At 44.9% G+C, this 17,512-nt stretch overlaps 1 protein-coding gene across 1 annotated transcript in view; it reads right to left on the bottom strand.

Annotated features, from left to right (window-relative positions):
• The window catches only part of RFX7 (regulatory factor X7), a 118,230-nt gene that overhangs the window by 60,681 nt on the left and 40,037 nt on the right, over positions 1-17,512 (bottom strand). The window contains exon 2 of the mRNA XM_077827619.1: positions 5,258-5,291. Within this exon, the coding sequence (XP_077683745.1) occupies positions 5,258-5,291 (34 nt within the window). The remainder of the gene's footprint in view (positions 1-5,257; positions 5,292-17,512) is intronic.

Raw genomic sequence — 17,512 nt, 5'->3', positions numbered from 1 at the left:
CATCTTCTCACAGCATACATGACTAAGGAAGAAAGACTTCTTATAAATTCAGCTACCTGAATCAAAGTAAACTGCTAAAAGGTGGCTTTTCCTCCAAATGACTTGTTCTTATGTTCTCTACTGCAGTCAGCAATTAAAGTGCTATGACAAAACGGCACTGCCCTGGAACATTCCTTGGTGTTATTATTAAAGAAACTGAACAGATAAAAAGAAAAGGAGTACTTGTGGCACCTTAGAGACTAACCAATTTATTTGAGCATAAGCTTTCGTGAGCTACAGGTCACTTCATCGGATGCTCAAATAAATTGGTTAGTCTCTAAGGTGCCACAAGTACTCCTTTTCTTTTTGTGAATACCGACTAACACCGCTGTTACTCTGAAACCTGAACAGATAAAGGATATGGATCTGTTGTACCTGCATGCCTCATGGGACTATGCACTCAAATGGTGCCAAGAAGTCTGCAAGTCTCTTGAGGAAGCACAGACCATGAAAACTACACGTAAGGCTGAACACTTAAGCGGACTGAACGGACCTTCCCCCAAGCTTGGTTTTAGGCTCTTTGGAAGCAGAGGGGGTGTAGGGGAGAAGAAATCTCACAGTGTCTAAATGTCCAGATCACATGGAATCAGTTGCTGATAATCATATAAACCTGTTCATACTAAGGCTTGACCTACACTTTAAACTGATATTGGCATAGCTACGCCAGTGAAGGGTGTGGAAAAAACATAGCTATGGTGACACAGGCTCCTTACTGCAGACATAGCTGAAGTGTGAGATCAGTAAATACGGCAGACAGCTTTTGTCCCCTAGAGGGTAGAGGAGAGAATGGGCTTGCAGAGAGAAGCTCCTAACACAAGCTCTCCCATAAGGATTTTTAAAAGTCAGCGATGTTATAATTTCATTGGGCTTGGGAATTCTCAGACTCTCACACAACAGCTCACAGCTTTACAATAGCAAGATCAGATCTCCTAGCTGAGTTTCCGTGTTGTGGTTGGTGTATTCACCACTTCTATTTCCTGTAACCTATTTTGATTCCAGTCTTCTAAACAATGCTATGCTGTATTTATAACTGACTGCACTACATTAAATATGTATCCTGTCTCAAAGGTACATTATCCAAGAGAGAACCATTCCATTATGAATGGAGATCTGATCCCATTAGCAGGACAGACGGGGAAGCATTTGAAACGCAAGGTCAGAGCATAAGGAAACCCTTGTGATATTCTAAATCAAGTTGTGGAGATTGCTCTTTAGCATTACAGGCTAAGGCACTATCTAGAAAAATGGCCAAATTGTCCAGCTGACCAGAATAATCCAAAAGCCCATCCAACAAGTGAAGGGAAACATGTAGTGTATGTCCACACTGCAAACAAAACAAAACAAAAAAACCCGCAACAGCAAATTTCAGAGTCCGAGTCTACAGACTTGGGCCCTGAGACTTGCTGCCGAGGATTTTTATTCCCCCACCCACCAAATGTTGACTACCCGTGGTGGCTGCTAGACAAGCCAACGATCTGCACTTAAAAATCCTAAATCCAAGACTCTTAGTATGAAACCTGCTTCCAACTCGAACACAATTTTCTTGTAAATGCACAGAATGCAAATGATTTGCTCAACTGCTATTCTGCTATATTCTTCTTCTGGTGCTGCTTAAGCAGTTCTGCCCCATATTGCACTGTGGAAAGAATTAATTATATAAGCTTCTACATGCTGCAACTTGCTTTTGTGCCACTGACCTCCCCTGTCAGGGTCTTCTGCTCAAGGATGAACTTCAACCTACATTAGAGGCAATACGGGGAGCAATTGCCATTGGCAACATTATGGAAGAAGGAGGCAGGAGGCCACTTTCATCCTCAGGCTGAATATCGAACGCACCCAAGAATCCTTTTAAGTGTAGGCAAGACTGGATCAGGAGCTGGTCCTTGAAAGGACATGGATACAAAAATACAGCTTAGTTTAAAGAAATATCATTTATCTACCATAAATTAGGGTAACTTTATTCTCAGAAAAAACACTTTGGAAATCCAAGTTATCCTTTGACAACTCACCTTTAAAATGTTCCTAGCGTGCTCAGCCATATGGCTACACAGATATCATATGAAGGTAGCTAGAGGGCAGCTTGAGTCACAACTTTATTAAATACTCATTTCTGGGTGAAATTCAATGACCTCTTATGCAGGGAGTCGGACTAAGTGATCATAATGCTCCTTTTTAGCCCTAAAATCTATAAAAATGGATGCTTCCTGGCTTAAACATAGGTGCAAGATCACAGTATTAAGGGAGTGGGACTTATGCTGATTTAGAGCATAAACTGTTTCGACTTAGGGTATGTCTATACAGCAATAAAAGACCCAAGGCACAGCCATGGCAAGCCCGGTAACTCAGGCTTGTGCTGGGGGTGGGGGGCTAAAAATTGCAGAGTAGACATTCAGGCTTGGGTGGAACCCTGGCTCCAACCCGAGCATCTACACTGCTGATTTTACCACCCCCACCCCCACCATCCCGAGCCCTGCCAGCCCGAGTCAACTGACCCAGGCTCTGAGACTTGGTGCCATGGGTTTTTTACTGCTGTGTATACATACCCTTAGAGCCCTAAATGGCTTGGCATCTGTCTTCCTGAGATGGCTCTCCCTGTGAAATACTACTGCAATTGCAGTCAGCACAGGCATTCTAGGCAGAGCTCCTTGTGTATGTAACGGAGGGAGCTGATCAGAGGACATACTTTGAGGACTCTTAACTTCAGAAATACACCCTTTTGCCCAAAGCAGTCAAGACCTATACGGCAAAGCTGGTCTCTGGGCGAATGTTTGGGATCTTGACAATGGTGTGGAATTCTTTACAGAGGGGTATGGATTCGCGTTTTCAGGAGTGACACAGGATGAAGAAGGTCGTATTTATGGATGGGCTATATCTGTGCAGAGAAGCCACTAGCTTGCTATCAGAATGGATAAAAGTCAATGTATTTAAATTAAATTTTTTCATTTAAATTAAATACAGGTTTGTTTATTAAAACTAAACCTATTTAAAATACATTTGAAACTGATACAATAATTTTATGCCTTAACATAGGTTATCAGAATAATTTAAAGTAAATACACAAAATATTAAGTCGTACATATTTGCTGCCAAGTTTTAAAGAAAGTTAAACCCTGAACTGGTGGATGTCAATGACTAAGCACCTGGAATCAGAGTCTGTTGAAGTGCTAAACCTGCTTTTGATAGCACTAGTCTCCTTCTGCAGGTGCAGAGATTATTTTCTTCATTTCAGTTTATTCAGCTAGCTCAAAGTTAAAAACCATTTGGAAGCTGAAAAAGCAGGAAAGCTTGTTTTCCTCTTCCAAAACTAAGGGCTTGTCTACACTAGCAATTTACAGCGCCACAACTTTCTCACTCAGGGGTGTGAAAAAACACCCCCCTGAGCGCAGCAAGTTTCAGTGCTGTGACGTGCCAGCGGAGGCAGGGCACCAGCGCAGAGAGCCATGCTCCCAGCACTGGTAGCCACGCTCCCAGCACTGGTAGCTACGCCCCCTGTGGAGGTGGTTTTTTTAGAGCGCTTGGAGAGCTCTCTCCCAGCACTGCGCCACGACCACACAAGGCACGTTAAAGCACGGTAGCGCTGCCAGTGTAGACTAGCCCTAAGTGTGAGAGAGTGTGAGAATTTCTAATTCTAAAATCCCGAAGGACACAGTAGCACACAGAAATAATTGAGTCAATTCACTAACTACAATTCACTAAATTATTAAACTACTGTTAGTTTTAAATGCAAAATTTGTTTTGGTACATTTTTCTTATGTTTCCAGCACATTTAAGGTAGGTTTATATAATAAAAGTTTTAAATGCTATTTTTGTACATTTTTAATTGCATTTCAATTTCCATCCAAATAGAACTTTACACAAATCACAAGTAAAAAATGTATCATCTAGTAAATAAGAAATGCACCATTCACCATTTTCTAACATAATAAAAAATGTTAACATTAAGAATCTGAATAAATGTAAATTAAGCTATATAACTGCTTAAGTAAATATGCATAAGATACATAGTGTATACAGCTAATTACCAAAAAGAAACACCAATTTAACGCAAAGACTATATTTAGTTGGCAAGCAACATGTTTTCATCGTTACTAACCAATGAGCATCAACCCTTTTTTAGGAAAATAACTAAACGGTATAATGGCAATATGCAATTAAAAGTGATGATTTAAAACAATGTTTCCAGTGTGCTGATTTAAATAATTAGTAAAATCAGTGATTTAGATTGCTTTGATTTAAATCAATCCACCCTTCTTGCTTTGGCAAGTTTTGGATTAGTTTGACTCTTATCTTTTAGGGCTCAAAAAGCTTGGAACAGGCATTCTTTGTCTATCCTGAAGCTTAAACACGTAGAAGAATCTTATAAAATTATAATGTATATTATAATGTGATAGCACTTAGGAGTCCCAGTCCCTATTGTGCTAAGCACTGTACAAACGCACAACCAAAATATGATATCTGCCCCAAAGACCTTGCAAAGGATGACATACTGAAATTAATCAAGCCATTGTAATAAATCAAATGTAATTGTACAATCCCTGCTGGTAAAAGGGCCTGATCCTGTGAAGTACAGAGCACCGTATGAGGCTAATCGGAGGCTCCTAGCAGGATCAGGCCTAAAGATAGTAAATGTCCCTGCAAAACACTGAATGACTGGGGGAAAAAAATCAATAGCTCCTGTGAAAGCAACATTGCAAAATATCCCTTACTGCCATGGCAATATGCAGTAGTTTTCAACCTGAGGTCTGCAGACTCCTGGCGGTCCACATACTATGGCTAAGATTTCCAAAAGGGTCTGCTAAGATTTCCAAAGAGGTCCACACCTCCATTTGAAATTTTTTAGGGGTCTGCAAATGTAAAAACGTGGAAAACCACTGATCTAGCATGACTGACCAGCCCTACAGATGAAATAATTGGACACTCTGGGCATCATCCAGTGGTATTACTAGCAAGGGCATCATCAATCTGTACCAATCTTGAAGCTGGCTTGTGTGATGTGGGCACATGTCCACTGAGAACTGAACTGAGATCACTAAATTTACTTCTCATAGGTCACTGAACTTCTGACAGATAGTAACTACCTTACGTCACTACACCAGGTTAATTTTTCCAATGGTGTATAGTGATAAAGGGCTCCATAATCACTGCCAATTCCCATCAGCCATCCATAGTGGTCTTAGAATGCTTTTTAATATTTGGAAAAACTTAAAGTTCTACTTACCAAAATGCAGTCCACCTTAGATTGTACAGTTTTGCTAGGGGGGAAAAGAAGAGAGAAGTCTCAGGTTAACCTATACAGCAATGAAATAAAATGTTACATAGTAGAATTTCCAACTGCTGTTATGCTGAGAAGCTACAAGCTTAATTCCTGGTTATTTATACAAGAATACTCATCCTGTAACTTTCTAGAAGAAATGTTTTCCGGAAATAGTTGTTACTTAAAACACAGGTTTTTTCTGACAAGGGATATAAATTTAATGCAATCTGATACTGCAACTGGGAAACTTTATTCTGAGTGGCTACCACTTCCACAAAGTGGCACTGACAGATGTTCATTATTTCTTGGGATTGGGCTTTGGGATGGTATTAAGTGTTTTTGCAACTGGTAACTGCTTCAGATTCATTTGATTTGTCCACCTATAAAAACAATTTAATTAAATCTTATTTGAAATATGAATTTCTGGTTGTCTTGGACAGCTTCTACAGTCAACTACACCTTTTTTTTTTTACTGACAACTTAGTGTTTACAATAAATAACTGAGTCAATTTAATCTTACTACCTTTCAGCTGGTTACAGGAGGACGAGTGAGGGAAAAAGTAATGAGAGTCACATCACAAGTAATTTCACTTAACACCAGCTGGGCAAACCAGTCAATTGACTGCCTATTGTTTGACCAGGGCCAAATACTGTCAGATATTCCAGCAAGAGTGCCCTAGGGTAGGCGGCGGTGATGGCGTGATTGCATCACGGTGCCATTCTTTCATTTTTTTAGAACACTGCTTCACATTTTTTTGAATTAAAATAACTTAAGTAATTTTTTATTTTTTTTAATAATTAGGCATAAGTAAGGCTACATTTTAGTCACAGGTATTTTTAGTAAACGTCATAGACAGGGTCATGGGCAGTAAACAAAAATTCACGGCCCGTGACCTGTCCATGACTTTTACTATATACACCCCTAACTAAAAATTGGGCCAGGGGGCTGCAGGTGCTCTGGGCGGAGAGGGGGATGGCGCGGGGGCACCGCGGGTGCTGGAGGGGCTGGCCTGGGACCCCGGCTGGTGCTGGCGGGGGCAGCAGTGCACAGCCCGGGACCTCCACTGGTGCTGGGGGAGGAGGGGTGGGTGGCGGCACATGGCCCGGGACCCCTGCTGGTGCTGGGAGGGAGAGGGTTTGCAGGGCTAGAAGACTCCTTACCTGGCTCCAACCTGCATGTTCCTGCAGCTTCTATGGTGAGGGGCGGCCGGGGGGCTACTCCTGCCACAAACGCCAGCTCTGCAGCTCCCATTGGCTGGGAACCGCAGCCAATGCGAGCTGCGGGGGCAGCACCTGCAGGCGTAGGCACCACGCAGAGATCCCTGGCCCCTCCGCCTAGGAGCTGCAGAGACATGCTGGTCAGAACCCAGGAGGCTCCCCCGCCAAGTGCCACCCCGCACCCCAACCCTTTGCCCGAGCCCTGGGCCCCCTCCAACATACCCAAAGTGCTGCTGGTCCAGGGGCTGCCTGAGCCAGCACTGGCCACTGCAGAAGTCATGGTGGTCACAGAAAGTCACGGAATCTGTGACTTCAGTGACCTCCGTGACAGACACGCAGCCTTAGGCATAAGAATCTAAGCCTAAGCCTACTGTAGAACATGAAGTCTACAAATTTACATCGGCACTGCTGTAGCACATCTGGTGAAGACACTAATCGATGGGAAATCTCTCTCCCATTGGCTTAATAACTCCACCTCTGTGAGGGCAGTAGCTATGTTGGCAGTAGAAGCTGTCCCACCAACACAGCGCTGTCTACACGGGATTAAATTTTGGTGGATTTTTCACACCACTGACCAATGTCGTGATACCAAAGTAAGTATGTAGTGTAGACCAAGCCTTACACTTCGTTACTGTTCTACTGAATTAGTCCTTTAAGATATTTGACCATTTTTGACAATATCTGACGAATATTTGACCTGTCAATTGACTAGTTATTTCTAGAACGATCAAATGACCAACCCTAAGTAAACATGCCCAAAAAAATGCACTCTGGGGAATCTAGTCTACTTTATCCCATAAGTGACTCTAACACTTCCAAATACAGTCATGTACTTCATGCTGACTCTACAGCCTATGGAAGCCAGTTGGATATTTACCATTGGCATCAATGAAAGCAGGCACACGCCTCTAAGATATAACACTAGATACTTAATTACTGGATAACTAATAAACAAGTATTAAACTAAAAGTTTCAAAATTCAGTGAACAACTTTTGCTCCCACTGAAGTCAATGGTGGCATGAATTAGATCCTAACTCCAAAGCTCGTTAGCTCAGCTTGGCAGGAACAAGACCTACTGTGATCAGACTTATTTTCCTCACATGCAGGTGCCAGGGCAGCAAAGAATGGCTAGAGAAAGCAATCACTAGAGATAATTTAAGTCAACAGTAAGAAATAAGTAAACCAAAAATAGAAAATGGCTCGGTTACAGGTTTGGTCACAGAGACCCCCTTGGGACTATCACCTGACGTGCTGGAATTACCTCTGAGCCCATTTTCCCTGCCAGCCTGGGACTTCCAGAACGCTGCCTTGTTGAGCCAGTCATGCTAGCCTGCTGCAACACAGACCCAGGTCTAGTCCATGCCCCCAAAGCTGTAGACTTTAACTAAAAACTGCTCAGCAGGTTACCTATCCCCAGCTCCCAATGGGATCCAAACCCCAAATAAATCCATTTTACTCTGTATAAAGCTTATACAGGGTAAATTCATAAATTGTCTGCCCTCTATATCACTGATAGAGATTGATGCACAGCTGTTTGCTCCCCCAGGTATCAATCACTTACTCTGGGTTCATTAATAAACAAAAGAGATTTTATTAAGTATAAAAAGTAGGATTTAAGTGGTTTCAAGTAATAAAAGACAGAACAAAGTAAGTCACCAAGGAAAATAAAGCAAAAACACACAAGTCTAAGCCTAATACATTCAGAAACTGATTAGAGGTAAAAATCTCACCCTTAGAGTTATTCCAGTGAACTTATTTCACAGACTACACTCCTTTCTAGTCTGGGCCCAATCCTTTCCCCTGGTATAGTCCTTGTTAGTTCCAGCAGACATCTTAGGTGGAAAGCAGGGGTGTTCTCATGACTGGCAGCCTCTTTGTCCTGCTCCACCCCTTTTATAGCTTTGGCACAAGGTGAGAATCTTTTGTCTCTCTGGGTCCCCACCCCTCCTTCTAAATGGAAAAGTACCAGATTTAAGATGGATTCCAACTTCATGTGACATGGTCACATGTTCTGTGAGACTCCAGCCTCCATTCTTTCTGGGCTGGCCCACACTACACAGGAAGGTTTACAAGTAAACAGAGCCATTTACAGTTCATTGATTCTGAAGCACCCTTAATGGCTTTCACTTAATATGTTTACACTAGTAATACAAGTTTATATGACAGGTTTCAGAGTAGCAGCTGTGTTAGTCTGTATCCGCAAAAAGAAAAGGAGTACTTGTGGCACCTTAGAGACTAAAATTTATTTGAGCATATGCTTTCGTGAGCTACAGCTCACTTCATCCGATCCAATGAAGTGAGCTGTAGCTCACGAAAGCTTATGCTCAAATAAATTTGTTAGTCTCTAAGGTACCACAAGTACTCCTTTTCTTTTTACAAGTTTCTATCTTATTCTCCTAATTCCATAGAAATAATACATGCAAACAAATATATTATAAGCTCAGTAGATTATAAACTTTGTAATGATACCTTACAAGAGACCTTTTGCATAAAGCATATTCCAGTTACCTCATATTCACATTTATAAGCATATTTTCATAAAGTACATGGAGTGCAAGATCACAGGCTCCACTATCTGACTTTTGTATTGGGAGCTGGATCTTACTGGCACAACCACCATTGCTACAATGGACGTTCTGAGACCTCAAACCAAAGAAGCAAGAACCAGTGTTGTCATCTTGCCAGGTAGCTTTGTTTTCTCATTTTGGTGCTCAAAAAAGGCCTAATATTTATGCTGCAGGGGTCACTGTTGCTACTGAGGACTGCCCCTCCTCATGCAAGATTGGTATTTGGCTGGAGGGCCAAGAGAAATAACTAGAAAGGGGCAATAGAAGCTCCCATGGGTAAAGGTAGCTAGTAATGCCACTGATGCTGTCCACACATCTGTTCGCTGCCTACTTTTGTTCCAGAGGCCACTTAAGGAACTGCTGTCAATGGGATCAAGGCATGGAAAGAGCCAGCTGTGTTCCAAAGGGCTTAGCAGTGACCTCTTATTATATCTGCTGGTGGCTGTCAAATGGGTAGACACACTGATGAGAAACCTCCAAGGAAGGGGGTGAAGCAGATCTACCTGAAACTTCTCAGGCTATATCTACACTTACCATGCCACTTAGTCTATATACTAAGTTGGGGAAGGGGGAGAGGGGCAATCTGACTACTGTACTGCCTATAACCTTGGTTGTCTTATTAGGAGGTCTAATGACAAAGAGACACTAAATGTGGTAATACCTGGAGAGAAATTATTCCTTCAGATGATTACAGACCTCACCTTAAGGGACCAATCTGGCCAGGAGAGGTTGCTGATCTAATGGGAGCCAAATGCACTGCCATGTGGGGAAAAATCAGACTTGAGCCTGCATATGACTCTCTCTCCAGACTGACTGACTAAGCAGTGTGCTCTTTCAGGAAAAAGGCAGAGAGCACCTCACTGTCATTAGGCAACTCTCTGGGCTGATGCACAGTGCAGCACTGCTGAATTCTGTCAAGCTCTCCTTTCTCGGGGGAGGTTTGCAATAACATTTGTTTCTTGTGTGGGAGCAGGAAGGGAAGTGGAAGTGGACCCCTAGACCCCATTACACCAATCTAAGGCTGTTAAAAGGCATATTACCAAGCCACCATCTCCTCCAAGAGAAAAGTTTGAAAATGTCAGGACTCAATTTGCTCTCTGGAAAGCACAGAACAGCAGAGTGCAAAGAGGGGAGCACTTGGCTCTATTGAAGTCCTTTACCTCACGTACAAAAAAACTCAAACGGTTTTGCACTCTTCTAGAGCTGACCTCTACTTCCATAAGAGCTCATCAAAATTCTCCTGACCTGCCTCTGAAAAGTTCTGCAACACAAGAATAACGGGCACAGGTAATATCAGCCGGTTAACTTAACACGTCATGTGGGTATTGTCAGCTGATAGGGCAAAGTTCCCATAAGCTACATATAGCTGATTGGTGGCACACAAAGCATGGTAAAAGAAAAGGAGTACTTGTGGCACCTTAGAGACTAACAAATTTATTTGAGCATAAGCTTTCGTGAGCTAGAGACTAACAAATTTATTTGAGCATAAGCTTTCGTAGCTCACGAAAGCTTATGCTCAAATAAATTTGTTAGTCTCTAAGGTGCCACAAGTACTCCTTTACTTTTTGCGAATACAGACTAACACGGCTGCTACTCTGAAACAAAGCATGGTTATGCATACGTAACCTGGTCTGCAAGCACATGCCCTGAGAGGCAAGTAAAACACTGGCCAAAAAAAAAAAAAAAATCCTGTCTGTTAGGGTATCTATTAACAGCAGTGAGCAGTTAGTTATATGAATGTCCAGCTCTGCATTCCTTAGCCTCACAAAGAGACACCGTATGCTACAGCTTAATATAGACAATCTAAAACTTCCATCCTAGCTGATATCTCAGAGTTATAGACTAATCCTGCAAAATCTTTGTTTACTTGCATGAGTGGCTCTACTGCCATACAGTGGGACCATTCATGTGAGCATTAAGCATAAGCAACTTTTTGGAACCAGGGCCCTTCAGTGGTGGCGAGTTATATGGGCCTGTGGTGCCCGTGCTCCAGCAAATTCAGGGCCTGGGGGTCCGGCTCCACCAATGTTCGGGGTCAGGTCTCTGCCCTGGCCCCACCTGCTGCCCCATGTGCCTCCCCTGGAGCATCCCTACCTGCACCCTGGGCAGCAGGTAGCTGCCATGACACTCCATGCTGTGCTCCCTCACTGGCCGCTGCCGGCTACAAAAGGGAGTGGTACCAGCGGCAGGCTGAGACAGTCACCACCTGCAGAGGGAGAAGGGGAGGAGGCGCACACATGATGGCAGCCCTCCCCCCACCACAGGGGAGGCGCGGGGGCTTCCTGGACCTGAGAGGGCCTAGCTCCTAGGAACATGTGTAGTGACAATGCCGGGTGAGTGTGCCGCCGAAGGAGGGAGAAGGGGGCCCCTCTCCTGGAGCTCACTGCTGCTGGCGGGGAGAGAGCTAGGGATACTGTGGAGTCCTCCTCTCTGGCCCCAGTCCCGGGGCAGCCTGCCTGCACCCCAAACTCCTCATCCTCAGCCCCACCCCAAAGCCCGCACCCCCAGCCAGAGCCCTCAACCCCCTCCTGCACCGTGAACCCCTCATCCCTGGCCCCACCCTGCAGCCCTCACCCCCACCTCAACCCTCTGCCCTGACCCTGAGCCCCCTCCCACACCCCAAAACCCTCATCCCCAGCCACACCCCAGAGCCGCCCCCCCACCTCCATTGTGCAATATAGGGAAACTGTTAAATGCTTACTGTTTCCAGTCCATTTTTATATTATTTAAAAATATATATATTTGGGGGGTGGGGGGGAAGAGCCAGGAAAAGACTTGGACCTGTTCTAGGCAACACCAAAAAATTATACAAACCTGCCACCCCGGGGCCCTTTGATTGTAAAGTTGTTGGAACAAGGACGTTAGCCTTGTGTCTCAAGTGCCATGTACACTTAGGAAACTATAAAATGTACAGTATCTCCATTAGGTCAGGGAATAAAAAACAACAAGCCTAGCAACAGGGATGATGGTGAAACAGTCGACCTAGTTAGAACAGACTTACTACCTTTGTCTACTACTTACCTTTCAAATAAGCCAGCAAAGGGAAAACAGCTATTTCTTGAAAACTTACCTCGAAATTATTCTACAAATAACTACTAGTCTGTAGCTACTTAGATTGTGCATGTATGATCTGTACAGTGCATGTATTAGCTAAATCAGGGGTCGGCAACCTATGGCACGCATGCCAAAGACGGCATGTGAGCCGATTTTTAATGGCACACTTCTGCCTGCCGGGTCCCAGCCACCTGCCCCGCTCAGCCCGCTGCCGAACCCAGGCCGAGACCCCGGCAGGCAGCAGCATGCCCTTAAAAATCCTGCCTGCCCCGACCCGCTCTTCTCTGCCCCCCCGCAGTGGCAGGGTGAAGAAGCTTGGTCCTGTCGGCTGCTGCTGCAGAGCAGGCAAGTTCCCTCCTCCCCCGCCATGCTGGGTTCCTGCCCCTCCTCCTCTCCCACCCTGCTGCCGATCAGCTGATGGCCCTTGCATGGCCCTTGCGGGAATGGGGGAGAAGCGGAGCCCTGCAGAGTGTTTGCTGCTCCGGGGAGGAGGCAGAGAAGAGGTGGGGAGGAGGCGGTGGGAAAGTGGGGGTGGAATCAGGGCATATCCCCTCCAGCCCCCTGCCATGAGCCACTCAGGGCGAGGGGCTGGGAGTACCCCCATGACCTCAGCTCTCTGCCCTGACCCCTACACCCCCCTCACACACACCCAGCCCTCTGCCCTGACCCCTGCACCCCCTCACACACACCCAGCCCTCTGCTCTGACCCCTGCACCCCGCTCACACACACCCAGCCCTCTGCCCTGACCCCTGCACCCCACTCACATGCCCCCAGCTCACTGCCCTGACTCTTGCACCCCCTCACATGCCTCCAACCCTCTGCCCTGACTCCTGCACCCCCTCACATGCCTCCAACCCTCTGCCCTGACTCCTGCACCCTCCTCACACACTCCCAGCTCCCTGCCCTGACTCCTGCACGCCCTCACATGCCCCCAGCCCCCCCACCCCATGTCCTGACTCTTGCACCCCCCACATTCCCACCCCCACCCTGAGCACCAAATGGGAGCTCCTGCACCCCCACCCCCTCACATTCCCACCTGCACCCCTCACAACAAATGGGAGCTGTCCAGGTAAGCGCTCCACCCCCAAACCTCCTGCCCCAACCCTGAGCCCCCTCCCTCATTCTAGCTCCTGGCCAGACCCTACACCCCAACCCCCAGCCTGCTCCTTCACCCCCAGCCCTGTGCTCAGTGCACTCCCACCCTCAGCTCAGTGCAGAGAGAGAGGAAGAGAATGGGCTAGAACCAGGGAGAAGGTAGGTACCCACTCTATATGGGCAGGGCTGGGATCCCAGACCAGCACCGGACTGAGCGGGGCCGGCAGCTGGGACCCTGGCTGGCAGGAGCTGGCGGACAGAATCCCAGACTGGCAGTGGGCTGAGCCGCTCAGCCCACTGCCGGTCTGGGGTTCTGGCTGCCAGCCCCTTGCCAGCCGGGGTCCTGGCCGCAGGTCCCGCTCAGCCTACTGCCGGACTAGGTGAACGGAACCCCAGGCTGGCAGTGGGCTGAGCGGGCCGGCGGCATAAGATCAGCATTTTAATTTAATTTTAAATGAAGCGTCTTAAACATTTTGAAAACCTTGTTTACTTTACATATGACAATAGTTTAGTTATATAATATACAGACTTATAGAGAGAGACCTTCTAAAAAACGTTAAAATGTATTACTGGTACACGAAACCTTAAATTAAAGTGAATAAATGAAGACTCAGCACACCACTTCTGAAAGGTTGCCGACCCCTGAGGTAAATATTACTGCTAAATAACTGCAATGTTTGTACTGAATTTTATAATAACCGAGGGCTTCATCCAGTCTACTTTCCTGTGAGACTGCTGGCAGCTGTTACCTCAGCAGACCTCCCGAGACTGTCAGACTGCTGGCAGCCCCCAAAAAACATGGTTATTGTCAGCTGGATTGGGCCCTATATGCAATAATTGCTAATGTAAGCAGAGTCAGAATGAGCTCCACCCTGACATCTGGTGGTGAGGTGTGGCAAGTTGTGGAAAAGAACTTCAAAGGCTGAACTCATTTGCATAGGCACACCCACCCCGCCTAGAATGAGCCCATAGCTGCCCAAGTGGTCACTTTGGCTGCTGTAGGATCCCCAGTGTCTCTGTTATTGGGGCAGGAAGAATAAATTGTTATTATCCTGATTATGGGAATCAAGGACAGTGGAACTGTACTTGGCCTTTTGTTATGATGGAGGGACTCGCCATCAACTAAGTAGCACTCGCTAGGCAAGGGACATGGGTTCCAAAACTCTGTGAATTGAGAGAGGTTGGAGACAGCTATTAGTATCTGGTGGTTTGCGCTCCTTTGTGAGAGCCTGAAGCATCAACTGCATCTCTGTTTCTCTCCACTGTAGAACATCAGAGCTAACTTTGGGTTTATTAGGAGTCTAGCTACAGGTGCTGAGCTGAATTCACTTTGGCCTTATGGTGCACCAGCACTAAAGCTCCTACTACTACAAGCTGAAATCACTGAGCACTGTGTTCAGTAGTGGGGAGCATGAAGATCTATTGTGGAGCGGAGCAGTTTGCGGGACACTGGAGCTGCTTGTGGAGCAGAGTGGTTTGTAGGACAGCTCATGGGGCGGATTGGAGTGAAGCCCTATGGAGCTGCAGGGCAGTCAGCTTCAGATTATGTAAGGTGCCCTTTACCTCTTTCCCCACCTCCCCACCACACACATTTTCACCCAGACGAGGGAGTAACACTCTGCAGATGAACTTTTGAACTCTGGGGCTGGACTTTTGGGTTGTTGGACTCAAGAACCCAAGGGAAAGGACATGGCCCAATTTGCTGGGGTGGGTCCTTGCTCATGCTTTGGTTGATGAACCCTAGTTGTGGTGTTTTCCCAATTTAATGCTGATGTTGTTTACCTCGTGTTATTAAAGATTCTCTGCTACACCGAGACTCTGTGCTTGCGAGAAGGGAAGTATTGCCTCTTTGAGGCGCCCAGGCGTGAGTGTAAGATTTTCCCAGGTCACTGGGTGGGGGTTCGAGCCAGTTTTGCATTTGCTTTGATGAGAGGGAACCCCTGTGTACTGAACCCAGCCCTTGCTGCTATCAACTCGGCCTGGCAGAAGGGTTACACTAACATTTGGAGTCTGTGATCCATGCGCTTTGCTACATGTCTCACAACAGGTGCAGGAGAGTAGAGAGGTGATGGATGCTCTCACTAATGAAAATAACCATTTGAATCTATTAATGACCTAAGCCCATCTGAAAACTAAATACAGAACTAAAATTATCAACCACAACTAGCATTGCTTCTCCTGGACAGCTGCTTCTAGAAGGAGTATCTGGAGGTCCAAAAAAATCTTAGTGAAGTTAAAATGAACTAATCTACTTAATAGGGGAAGTCATCTTTAGATGACTGCTTGAACTAAACTGTCTTAAAATTAATTAAAAGTTAACTACCCTCATATCTGAAAGCTACAGTCTGTTTTGTGATTGACAAACTGATTATTCTAACAACTGCATTGGGTTGACAGCTTTAAAAACTTTCAGTTTGGTATAAAACTCGCAGTTATAAAACTATGAAAATCAAAATATACAAAAATGCCAATAGGGACACCACCATAATCAATAGTACAACTTCCCATAGTAGATACTGTTATGTAGAATGCTTACATGAAATCAAAGATACAGAAATTATGTTCACAAACAGATATTCAAGAAGACAGTATACTATCCTCTGTATGAAGAAAATCCCATTTAAATTAGAACTTTGTGCAAAAACAAAAACTCAAGGCTATAGTGTGGTCCAAGTCAGGTATTAGAAACCTAAAGCAGTGTCAATAACCATCAATTTAAACGCTTGTCAAAAAAACAAGAGCCCACTTGCTATACTATGAAGCTTAGAAAAACTTAATTATGATCAAATAGAATAGAATGTGAGGCTAAAAAAGGCTGAGGAAGCACCGTGTAAGACAGAAGCTGCTTTTTAGAATGACTGCATTGAGAATGAAGTAGGCTTCTAGTTCTGTGTTTTATTCAGAGATAAATGTGTGGGGGTTTTGTTGTGTTTGTTTGTTTGTTTATCATTTTTAACTGTATTGGCTATGTAGTTCAGGTTGAGTGCCATTTTATGGTAAACCCTTCCAGTCAATCATAACTGTCTCAATTATTTAACTTTGGAGTTAAAATATCTCAGGACTAAGGTAAAGTTTTCAGAAAAGACTAAGTAGCCCAATTTTTCAGAAATGACAAGCACTTAAGAATATAAATCATTTTGACCTTCAATTAGACAAACTCCTAACTCATTCTTGAAAATGAGACTGCATATCTAAAAAGCTTTGCCCCTTGTCTCTACCCAGAGTGTTTTTAATGAAGAAAATCAGTTATATGAAAGGTGAATGCATAGTTCTTTCAGTGAGCTGTTTGTGCTCTGACTCAAATATGACTTCATTTTAATGGATTTGGCATGAACATAATGCAGAATGAAGAATGTGATCTTTGCTAAGTTTGCAGAGGTGGGTGTAGGTAAATAGTTAAAATATTCTTACAAAGTTTTATAGGGTCAGATTCTGTCTCCCTGGCTCAGGTAAAATAGTACCTTGGTCAATGAGTAGTAACAGTGATGTTACTATACTGAGTCAGGTGGGAATACTGAGCAGCGGTAGCAGAATCTAGGACATAATACATTGAGCACGCTGCATATAGCTGAGCCCACCTAACCACAAGGGATTTGTGAGGACTTCAAGGCTTAGGGAGAGCAGAAGGGGAAGTGGTTGGGAAATGTTACTCACTCAAACTTTACTGGCTATTGCCTAGTATCTTCATAAACCCTCTCAAAACTTGTGCAATCACTGACACTAACCCCTATCAACTCAAATGGCAAAGCAGTTCATAAAAATGTTATAGCTAACGGTGTAACAAATTCATACTGCAGATATACACAAGCACCCTGGGATCAATAAATTCCGAAACACTGGTCTTTACAACAGAGAATTTCAATTGCATAAACTTACTGACTCTGTAGTCCTACACACGGACTTGGACTGTCCCAGGTTGGTACTGGACGCTGCAGCACAGAGAGGGAGGACTCATTCATTCCCCCAGACAGCATCTGTACATGGGATAGGGCCAGGGGATTCATATCTTCCTCACACAATCCCAAAGGGGATGCTCCATGGGTACCCCTCCCCAGGACTTCCTCTTGTGAGAGGGAGACCTCCCCTCCCAGAGCAACGTACTGTTCTGTGATAGCCATGTGTTAATGAATGAGTTGCGTTTAATTTGTTTTCTTGCCCAGTAGAAATGCTCTATAAAGTTGCATGGGACACCTGCACTAGACTCTTAATCCTGTTGTTTCACTCCCTGAGGCCTCTTTATAGATACGAACAACAGAAATCCACTAACTTGCAGCCTATGGTCC

Source organism: Eretmochelys imbricata, chromosome 10 (genome assembly GCF_965152235.1).
Source record: "Eretmochelys imbricata isolate rEreImb1 chromosome 10, rEreImb1.hap1, whole genome shotgun sequence".
NCBI classification, from domain to species: domain Eukaryota; kingdom Metazoa; phylum Chordata; order Testudines; family Cheloniidae; genus Eretmochelys; species Eretmochelys imbricata.
Note: the sequence above shows the minus strand (reverse complement) of the source record. Positions and strands in the feature narration are given on the sequence as shown.